The sequence below is a fragment of the Oncorhynchus clarkii genome, chromosome 22 (assembly GCF_045791955.1).
Source record: "Oncorhynchus clarkii lewisi isolate Uvic-CL-2024 chromosome 22, UVic_Ocla_1.0, whole genome shotgun sequence".
Lineage (NCBI taxonomy): Eukaryota > Metazoa > Chordata > Actinopteri > Salmoniformes > Salmonidae > Oncorhynchus > Oncorhynchus clarkii.
In genome coordinates, this window is record NC_092168.1 from 11,371,296 (window position 1) to 11,382,478 (window position 11,183).

Here is an 11,183-nt window from a genome sequence, read left to right on the forward strand (position 1 = left end):
TTATTGTGCTATAATCAACTACATATCGATGGTCTATAGGTGTATCATGGGCTTTGTTAGTAAGGAGAGAGAGAAGGCCCTGCTGAAGGACAAGGAGCCTGGAACGTTCCTGCTGCGCTTCAGTGAGAGCAGCCGAGAGGGAGCCATTACCTTCACCTGGGTGGAGGGCTACAATAATGGTGTGTGTGTCTTTTTGTGTGCATGTGTTTTTGTAGCTTTGTAGCTGTAGATGAAGGGGAGGAGATGGGTTAAAGAAGGATTTTTAAGCCTTGAGACAATTGGGATGTTCCTTGTTTTAACAAACTATAGTTTTGTGCATGACACAAGTAATTTTTCCAACAATTGTTTACAGACAGATTATTTCACTTTTAATTCACTGTATCACAATTCCAGTGGGTCAGAAGTTTACATACACTAAATTGACTGTACCTTTATATAGCTTGGAAAATTCCAGAAAATGTCATGTCTTTAGAAGCTTCTGATAGGCTAATTGACATCATTTGAGTCAATTGGAGGTGTACCTGTGGATCTATTTCAAGGCCTACCTTCAAACCAAGTGCCTCTTTGCTTGACATCATGGGAAAATCAAAAGAAATCAGCCACAAAAATGGTGGACCTCCACAAGTCTGGTTCATCCTTGGGAGCAATTTCCAAACGCCTGAAGGTACCACGTTCATCTGTACAAACAATAGTACGCAAGTATAAACACCATAAGACCACGCAGCCATCATGCCGCTAAGGAAGGAGATGCGTTCTGTCTCCTAGATGTGAACATACTTTGGTGCGAAAAGTGCAAATCAATCCCAGAACAACAGCAAAGGACCATGTGAAGATGCTGTAGGAAACAGGTACAAAAGTATCTATATCCACAGTAAAACGAGTCCTATATCAACATAACCTGAAAGGCCGCTCAGCAAGGAAGAAGTTACTGCTCCAAATCCGCCATAAAAAAGCCAGACTACGGTTTGCAACTGCACATGGGGACAAAGATCGTACTTTTTTTTCTTCCTCTGGTCTGAGGAAACAAAAATAGAACTGTTTGGCCATAATGACCATCATTATGTTTGGAGGAAGAAGGGGGAGGCTTGCAAGCCGAAGAACACCATCCCAACCGTGAAGCACGGGGGTGGCAGAATCATGTTGTGGGTGTGCTTTGCTGCAGGAGGGACTGGTGCACTTCACAAAATAGATGACATCATGAGAAGGACAATTTGGTGGATATATTGAAGCAACATCTCAAGACATCAGTCTGGAAGTTAAAGCTTGGTCACAAATGGGTCTTCCAAATGGGCAATAACCCCAAGCATACTTCCAAAGTTGTGGCAAAATGGCTTAAGGACAACAAAGTCAAGGTATTGGAGTGGCCGTCACAAAGCCCTCACCTCAATCCTATAGAAATGTTGTGGGCAGAACTGAAAAAGCGTGTGCGAGCAAGGAGGCCTACAAACCAGACTCAGTTACACCATCAGGAGGAATGGGCCAAAATTCACCCAACTTATTGTGGGAAGCTTGTGGAAGGTCACCCGAAACATTTGACCCAAGTTAAACAATTTAAAGGCAATGCTACCAAATACTAATTGAGTGTATGTAAACTTCTGACCCACTGGGAATGTGATGAAAAAAAATAAAAGCTGAAATAAATCATTCTCTCTACTATTATTCTGACATTTCACATTCTTAAAATAAAGTGGTGATCCTAACTGACCTAAGACTGGGAATCTTTACTGGGATTAAATGTCAGGAATTTTGAAAAACTGGAGTTTAAATATATTTGGCTAAGGTGTATGTAAACTTCCGACTTCAACAGTATATCTATGAACATACAGTGGGGCAAAAAGGTATTTAGTCAGCCACCAATTGTGCAAGTTCTCCCACTTAAAAAGATGAGAGAGGCCTGTAATTTTCATCATAGGTACACGTCAACTATGACAGACAAAATGAGAAAAAAAATCCAGAAGATCACATTGTATGATTTTTAATTTATTTATTTGCAAATTATGGTGGAAAATAAGTATTTGGTCACCTACAAACAAGCAAGATTTCTGGCTCTCACAGACCTGTAACTTCTTCTTTAAGAGGCTCCTCTGTCCTCCACTCGTTACCTGTATTAATGGCACCTGTTTGAACTTGTTATCAGTATAAAGGACACCTGTCCACAACCTCAAACAGTCACACTCCAAACTCCACTATGGCCAAGACAAGGCAAAGAGCTGTCAAAGGACACCAGAAACAAAATTGTAGACCTGCACCAGGCTGGGAAGACTGAATCTGCAATAGGTAAGCAGCTTGGTTTGAAGAAATCAACTGTGGGAGCAATTATTAGGAAATGGAAGACAAGACCACTGATAATCTCCCTCGATCTGGGGCTCCACGCAAGATCTCACCCTGTGGGGTCAAAATGATCACAAGAACGGTGAGCAAAAATCCCAGAACCACACGGGGGGACCTAGTGTATGACCTGCAGAGAGCTGGGACCAAAGTAACAAAGCCTACCATCAGTAACACACTACGCCGCCAGGGACTCCTGCAGGGAATCCTGCAGTGCCAGACGTGTCCCCCTGCTTAAGCCAGTACATATCCAGGCCCGTCTGAAGTTTGCTAGAGAGCATTTGGATGATCCAGAAGAAGATTGTGAGAATGTCATATGGTCAGATGAAACCAAAATATAACTTTTTGGTAAAAACTCAACTCGTCGTGTTTGGAGGACAAAGAATGCTGAGTTGCGTCCAAAGAACACCATACCTACTGTGAAGCATGGGGGTGGAAACATCATGCTTTGGGGCTGTTTTTCTGCAAAGAGACCAGGGCGACTGATCCGTGTAAAGGAAAGAATGAATGGCGCCATGTATCGTGAGATTTTGAGTGAAAACCTCCTTCATCAGCAAGGGCATTGAAGATGAAACGTGGCTGGGTCTTTCAGCATGACAATGATCCCAAAAACACCGCCTGGGCAACGAAGGAGTGGCTTCGTAAGAAGCATTTCAAGGTCCTGGAGTGGCCTAGCCAGTTTTTTCCACCATAATTTTCCACCATAATTTGCAAATAAATTCATAAAAAATCCTACAATGTGATTTTCTGGATTTTTTCCCCTAATTTTGTCTGTCATAGTAGAAGTGTACCTGTGAGGAAAATTACAGGCCTCTCATCTTTTTAAGTGGGAGAACTTCAACAATTGGTGGCTGACTAAATACTTTTTTGCCCCACTGTATAGATGTCCATTTCCACGCGGTGGAGCCCTACACTAAGAAGGAGCTGGCCGCCGTCTCTTTTCCTGACATCCTCCGCAACTACAAGGTGATGGCTGCCGAGAACATCCCTGAGAACCCTCTGCTCTACCTCTACCCCAACATCCCCAAAGAGAGCGCCTTCACACGCTACTACAGCCGCCCCACAGAAGGTAACTAACAAGCTGTTAGAAATGTATGTATGTTGAGGAAAGATTGAGTAGTTGAAAACGGTACAAAATTTTGTTGAAGACTTCAATTCCAGTCTAAGCTATTATACACAATATTCACTGCATAGCATACTTTTCATATTTTGTTGTGCCACACCCTTTTCCCCCATTGAAATATTGACCACTGGTAATGCCTTGCTACAGGAGGTTGGTGAGGGGAGGAAGGCTCAAAATAATGTCTGGAATGGAGTGTGTGATGTGTTTGATACCATTCCATTTACTCCATTCCAGCCATTACTATGAATCCGTCCCCCCCAATTTAGGGGCCACCAGCCACCTGTGTTTGGTTCTAATGATAACCTCTAGACGTCTACAACCTTTGACCTTCTCAGCTGCTGAGCCAATGGAGTTGGAGAGTGCCTCTGAGGCTGGCTACATTAAGACGGAGATCATCTCTGTGTCTGAAGTGTAAGTGTGATTCTTGTTATGAAACACCTTTTACTGTTTTTATATCGTTTTCATTGATTTAAGATACACACAACAGACAACACACACAGCCCAAAGTACGAGAAAAGGTCAAATGAAAAGTGTACGTCTCTTGTTATGTCAGTCACTGACAGTCACTCACCCATGTCAGCTAACATGTTTGGTAAATTAGTCTAGCTAAATATTGCACCAGATTGCTATAACATATGTGGTAGCTGATACTTAAAATAATTATCCGGGTGTAGTAAGATCTGGCATGCATCAGCAATACCTGGGCAGAGGAACGTAAACCCACAGTGTGGTAGGTTAGAGACAGACCGCGCCAGCCGCACACATATCTAGTCATCATAAAACACAAAATGTGGAAAAGATGTGAACATTTGAGAAGACAAGACAGCCCTGGGGTACAATTAGAATGTATGGTCCTGGCAAATCAGCTGTACCGCTGTCATAACTGACGCATTTATTTCCAAATCTTTCATGCGAGGGTCGGGATAATTCATGCATTTTTTATTTACTATGTGACTGATCCTATGTTGTCCCTCTCCCTTCAGATGTGCACTCCCTTCCCAAACTAATCTGCCCTCTTCAGGTGGTGCCCAGGAAAATTTGTGTAAGCTCCCGAGCCGAGTACCAAAGACACCACACAAAAAGGATGACGTTTGCAATAGATTTGAAAGCACAACTGAAACTATATATATATATATATATATATATATATATATATGTAGTCCTACGTTATCGTTTTATATACACGCATGAGGTTTTGGGGCTTTGAGTCCAGCTGTTTGTAATAAGGAATGTCATTCTATGCTACTTGTGGGACAGTGTAATATTTTGTGTATGCATATGTAATGTGAACAACAAAAAAGGGATGCAGAAAGCTGTTCTTCACTTTGTAAATATATACGATTTTGTAGCAACTTATAATAAGGAAAATGGTTCAGATGTTCTGGGTCGTTCCACGAAATGAGTGCCCTTTGATATTTTAGTCAGAAATGTTGCACCAATATTGAATTTTAAAAGGCTGTATATTAAATGAAGTGGCCTTTAATATAGACCACATGGAGACTTCAATAAATCAGATGTTTAATATGGATAAAGGCTTGCTAAAGTGCCAAAATGAATCAAATATATCTATATTGTTTTGTGTACTTTTTACCCATTTTTCTGCCCAATTTAGTGATGTCCAATTGGTAGTCTTGCCCCATCGCTGCAACTCCTGTTCGAACTCGGGAGAGGCGAAGGTCAAGAGCCATGCGTCCGCCGAAACATGACCCTGCTTCTTGACACATTCTTAACACATTGCTCGATTAACCCAGAAGCCAGCTGCACCAACGTGCCGAAGGAAACCCCGCACAACTGGCGACCGCCACAGGAGTCTCTAGAGCGCGATGGGACAAGGACATCACGTCCCAACATTTCTCCAAGTTTCTCCAAGCCCTAGTTATTTTGTTGCTTTTGACAAAGTCATTTCTGAAGATTATTCTTTATTTCATGTGAGTAGTGATTCATTTGCATCAGTCCCTCATTTTAAGGTCAACCCTGTTACGTAAACTGAGCTCTCGTTTTAATTTGGTGAAACTATTCCTTTTGAAATACTGCTTTCAGAAGAAACATTGAACATCTAATAGTCAAATCACAGAGTAAACGCAGGAGCGCTGGATCTACTCTTTTTTTTGTACATTTTCTGGTGTTTTGTGGTGGATAACTATGTAGGTCGAGCGTAACATGCCAACCCTGTTAGCCATAGATAGGCTAGAAGTGTTCTAACAATGACATTTTTGGGGTGAAGCTTGCATGCCACTCCCCGTAGCACACAACAAGCTGTAATTTCCCCTGTCACAAGGGGATTTATGGCTGATTTAAGAAATCATCAACCCTGTTACGGTCAACCCTGATACTTTATTTGGCACTGATAGTTTTGAGATGGGAAAACATGTTTATGAAGTTGAACATGTGCTCTTTATGACAGAATGTGAAAATTTAACATTTGGTGATATCAAATGTTTTCTTTGACCAAGTGTGACGGCCCCTCCCTGCTCTGGTTTATGGGTTTTGCTGTGCTTACTTTCTGCAGGAGATTGGTGGGTGGAGTAGGAGAGGTGGGCGGAGCTGGGAGGGTCGTCAGTGCCGATTGGGGCACACCTGTGAAAGCTCAGCTGTGGCATAAAGCCACTGTTCCCCCCCCCATTCAGCAAGAGATTCCTCTCTCCGTGCATACCTTTTGGTTGTGTTGTTGTGGCTTTGGCAGTTGACACCTAATTTACTGACCTTCATGTCTCATCTGATTATTTTTGTGAGTGTTTATTTATGGTATAAATTAATTTTGTTATTCCTTTACTCAGTGTGTGGTTTCCCATTGTTTGTTACAATCTTGAGCCAGGTTGTAACAAGTTATACAGAATTTGTGGAATGACCCTTATATGGAAAGTACTTCTAAACTGTACTCACGACTGCCTGGACTTCATTGTTTCAATTCATTAAAAATAAGAGCTCTCTCACATGCCTGAAAAGCTTTGCTTTGTTTAACTTGTTGATTCAAATATATTTATATATGTGTACATATTCCACTGCAAGGAGCAATCACACTCTTGCACACCTCTTAACAAATTAACTTGATCATGGATGTCTTAAAATTGCAGAAAAGGACTTACATGTATTGTACAGCAATACACTCAGAACTGTCTTTAGTTGTAATGTCAGATTGGTCTGCAACTATTGGTGACATCTGACTTCAACAATCTGTCCGTATGACCTCCAGGGATTTGAACTCCTCTTAGCTAAAGCCTAGGCAGCTAACACAAGTTATCAGGGCTCAGGCAAGGTTACCCTTCTTCGAACCACCTCCACTACAACAGACATGTTATAACAAGGACAAAAGCAATGTGAGATTTTGAGACCTGTTCCTCTATCTATGTGTTAGGGTGGTGATTGGTTGGAGGGTTCAAGTCAGGTGTTTCCCTGACTTTTAGAGGAGTGGTGAATGAGGTTAAATGTCTGTGGCAACATGTTCCATTATCTTTCTCATTCTTTGGATATCATTTTAACATGTTCTATATCTCTATACACAATGTCACCATCTCAGTGTTGCTGCAAAACGGTAACAGTGCATTACACAAATGAAAAAGTAATGGTAGAGATAGAAATGGAATGTACAGAGAGGACAGGGTTCTCCAGATATAGATTAGAATGTTAGATTTGAACATTGTGCAATGTTATTGTCCATTGTGCCAATGAAGCTGTTCTTATGCTACACCCTCGGAGTGCGGTGTCAGGAAAATAACCTCACACTCAACGTCAACAAGACAAAGAAGATGATCGTGGACTTCCGGAAACAGCAGAGGGATCACCCCCCTATCCACATCGACGGGACAGCAGTGGAAAGTTTTAAGTTCCTCGGCGTACACATCACGGACAAACTGAAATGGTCCACCCACACAGACCGCCTGGTGAAGAAGGCTCAACAGCGCCTCTTCAACCTCAGGAGGCTGAAGAAATTTGGCTTGTCACCAAAAACGCTCACAAACTTTTACAGATGCATAATCGAGAGCATCCTATCTCGCTGTACCACCACCGCCTGTTACTGCAACTGCACACCGGGGGAAAACTACCTGCCCTCCAGGACACTTACACCACCCGATGTCACGGGAAGGCAAAAAGGATCATCAAGGACAACAACCACCCGAGCCACTGCCTGTTCACCCTGCTATCATCCAGAAGGCGAGGTCAGTACAGGATGGTGACCATGTCGTGATGGTCAAAGCTGGGACCGAGAGACTGATAAACAGCTTCTATCTCAAGGCCATCAGACTGTTAAACAGCCACCACTAACATTGAGTGGCTGCTGCCAACATACTGACTCAATCTCTAGCCACTTTAATAATTAAACATTGGATGTAATAAATGTATCACTAGTCACTTTAAACCATGCCACTTTATATAATGTTTACATACCCTACATTACTCATCTCATACTCTGTACCATCTACTGCATCTTGCCTATGCCGTTTGGCCATCGCTCATCCATATATTTATATGTACATATTCTTATTCATTCCTTTACACTTGTGTGTATAAGGTAGTTGTTGTGAAATTGTTAGATGACTTGTTAGATATTACTGCACGGTCGGAACTAGAAGCACAAGCATTTCGCTATGCTCACATTCATTTGTGAGACACTGTTGTGAATGAAAATATTGAATTTTGCCCGCTGCCTTTTCAGCGGTATGTTGTCAAGGGGTTCCGCTAGCGTGTTTCCGGCGCTAGAAAGGTTAACATCTGCTAGCCATGTGTATGTGACCAATAAAATTTGATTTGATTTCATGTTTTCCCCATAAAACCTACCACTGCTTTGATTTCTAATTTGATCAGTATTGGTCCTTTACACACCAGCTCCGTGGGAAAATTATATCCTGGCCAAAGGCACAAGTTCATTCAAAAAGTGTGAGACATCTAGGATGAGTTTTTGACAATATTAATGTCAACTGCCATATGTTTATGTACAGGTCCAACTGGTTTCCTCCTATTTGCAGACTACTGATGCCAGACTAGTGTTTTATCATGTGGCCACAGATACTCCCCTATTCTGTCAGTGGTTCCAGATCTACAACAGACAACTGTGTGCACATAGCATACAGTATTGTGCAATAGAGAAGTAAAATTTCATTGTTATGAGAAAATCATAATACAAAAAAAGAACACTAGACCAGAAATATACACAAAACATTTTTAAAGTGTCTTGTGCCGCCTCAAACAAAGTACAATAAAATGAAATGAAATGAAAGCTAAAGGGAATATGCAGTAGGGTTGATAAAGGTCAAGATAAGTTTGACTGGGACTAGTGGAAGCGTAGGATGTTTGGTAACATTTGGCATCCTAAACTTGTTTACTTGTGACAAAGTAGGCTCCAGGACCATATAGTGCTTCTACCCAAGTGGTGGCCAGTCATGTCTTTAGGAGCTACAGTCTTTTTCATGTTTTCCAACCAGGCATTAACCAAGACATATAGCTAGAATGTTATGGAGTTATATTAGTGCCAACATAAACTGATTTTCAGATTCAACATCATATCGCTCCATAGACTCTAGTGTGCCTGGTTTGGCCAAAGATTACTACACATTGTGGCCATCCAGGAAAAATACCAAACTGCTAAACTATTACATTCCATTAGATTAAGTATTGGTACTTGATATCATGACATATATTTACTTTATGCAGTACATAAATATACAATTTACATGTAGCAGCATATGTATAATAATATCACTTTATATTGCACACCAATGTCACAAAGATTCAATCAGATTCTGCCTTTCGATTTGGGACTCACCACACACACACACACACACACACACACACACACACACACACACACACACACACACACACACACACACGGTGAGGGAAAGGTTAGAGGACGAAAGAGGAAAGATACAGCAAAAATAAGCAACACCGTCACCAAAGCGCACAACAAAAGGTAAAGAAAAACACTTACAGTAAAACAAAGGAGTATAACAAATGTAAAACACATTTAATCAAACACACAGTTCAGAAATAAAGTCATCATACATAGTTGACAAAAGTCACTCCAAAAAGTGTTTATCCCACCAAAGAAACAGCAGTCTATTAGAGAGGATACAAAAGCAGCGTGGCGCCATCAACTGGCTTGGATGTCTACACTACAGCAGGCCGCCCAGGTTGTTCTCTGCTGTCTCCTTGTCCTTCTTGGGGGCCTCTTGTGGGTTGTACTTGTTTTGATAGTCCTGGAGGATGGTGACCATGTCGTGATGGCCAAAATGCAAGACGTCTTCCATTGGGGTCTTATCCCACCTACCGGAAAGATAATGAGCAGTGTGACTGACTGAGGTTGGACTGGCCTACAAAGGTATTCGTTTTGGGAACTAACACGACTCTTCAGGTGTGAAAATGCTATAGGTTACAGTTCAAATAAATCCCTCATGGTTGACCATAAGTGTTCTTTTGAGTGGGACTACATTGTAGACTCTCACACAAGTATATGATACAGTCTCTCATCCACCCACACCTACCTACCCACCCAAAACACACACACAGGTAAGACAGACAGGCGGACAGACAAAGTGGCCATACCTATCAATGGGAACAGGGTTCACTTTGCACGCCTCCAAGAGGAAGCTCACCACCTCTGCATGTCCTGAAAATAGAGCAGATGACAAGGTTATTTAAGAAACAAACACACACTCCTACGCACTTTCTCTCTCACACACTGCAGCAAAGATGTCAAACACTAAACGGTGCAGTAACCGAGGGACAACAAATTAACCCTACGACACAGAGGGGGTCTGCCAAACACTCCCAGATGACCCTGACACACACACAATCTGTCCCTGTGTGTGACAGGAAAAGGAGGCTGTGAGAAGTACCTTCTGCTGCTGCCACATGTAAAGCCGTCCTGGAGTCATAGTCCCTCTGCTCCATGTCCATGGAGAACAGAGCAAATCTGCAGACATACAGAAACAGGTCAGCAGTGTCACGAGATGGACGATAACGGCCAAAGAAAGAAGACGGAAGTAAGTCAGAGATGCAAAAGATGATTTATCACTATGAATGAAGATCTAATCATTCCATTGTCATGAAATTAACATGATTAAAATATGTTATAATTTGCATATCATGGACAGCAGGACTTTAGTACCGTTGTACACACTGAGGGACAGTCATTATGTTTGGTGTGATTCTGTGAATTTGTGTGTCCACGTGCGCGTGTGATAAGGAAGAGAGTGTGTAAGAGAGTTGCATACTTGACCTCCTTAGTGCTGAGACGTCTCCGGTGTAGGCAGCAAACAGGAGGTTGATGACAGACTTGACCTGGAGTGAAAAAAGAAAGCAGTTTGTGGAACCAGGCAACACACAGAGTCAGCCAGGGGGTGTGTGGGGGACATGTGCCAGCTAAAGGAGAAGCAGAGTCAAACCCGTCAAATCAGTACTTCTGGATACCAATAAACTCCTAACAAAACCCCTAGGCAATGGCAGTATTACTTTAATTATGTGAATCTGAAAAATATACGGCAGATTGAGGGATTTCTCGTTTACTGTAATAACCCGAAGTAAAATGCTACAGCGAGCCACTCATGAAGTCAGCAATAACTAGGAAACTAAAATGAGAAAAAGTAAGAAAACTATAGTTTAAAAAATATTGGCATCCCTAACTAGAGCCGAAAGGAATAATGCTAAGAATGCAGTTGTAGTGCATTGTAAGACTGGCCAGAAGTTCTTATTACCCCTTTATAATGTCTAAGCAGGGGATATTGCCAGCTTTGTT

General features: G+C 41.9%; 2 protein-coding genes across 3 annotated transcripts in view; one reads left to right on the forward strand and one right to left on the reverse strand.

The window, feature by feature from the left end:
- LOC139380384 (signal transducer and activator of transcription 1-like) overlaps positions 1–6,386 on the forward strand; it is a 30,734-nt gene extending 24,348 nt beyond the window's left edge. The window contains exons 20-25 of one of the 2 annotated variants that reach the window (XR_011628437.1): positions 40–179; positions 3,212–3,397; positions 3,787–3,862; positions 4,435–4,493; positions 5,064–5,379; positions 5,961–6,386. Coding sequence is in view for 1 of the 2 variants with exons in the window: in XM_071123016.1 (XP_070979117.1) it covers positions 40–179; positions 3,212–3,397; positions 3,787–3,862; positions 4,435–4,493; positions 5,064–5,080 (478 nt within the window). In the remaining variant the exon portion in view is untranslated. Of the gene's footprint in view, positions 1–39; positions 180–3,211; positions 3,398–3,786; positions 3,863–4,434; positions 4,494–5,063 lie in introns of both variants that reach the window. The other variant, XM_071123016.1, reaches the window with a different exon arrangement.
- A 2,209-nt stretch (positions 6,387–8,595) lies between these two features.
- Positions 8,596–10,726, reverse strand: LOC139380744 (glutaminase b). The gene is made up of 4 exons (XM_071123726.1): positions 10,663–10,726; positions 10,285–10,361; positions 9,992–10,055; positions 8,596–9,712 (listed from the first exon to the last, which is right to left on the reverse strand). The coding sequence occupies exons 2-4, from the start codon at positions 10,343–10,345 to the stop codon at positions 9,562–9,564; spliced, it is 276 nt and encodes a 91-aa protein (XP_070979827.1). The 5' UTR covers positions 10,346–10,361; positions 10,663–10,726; the 3' UTR covers positions 8,596–9,561.
- Positions 10,727–11,183: the final 457 nt, after the last annotated feature.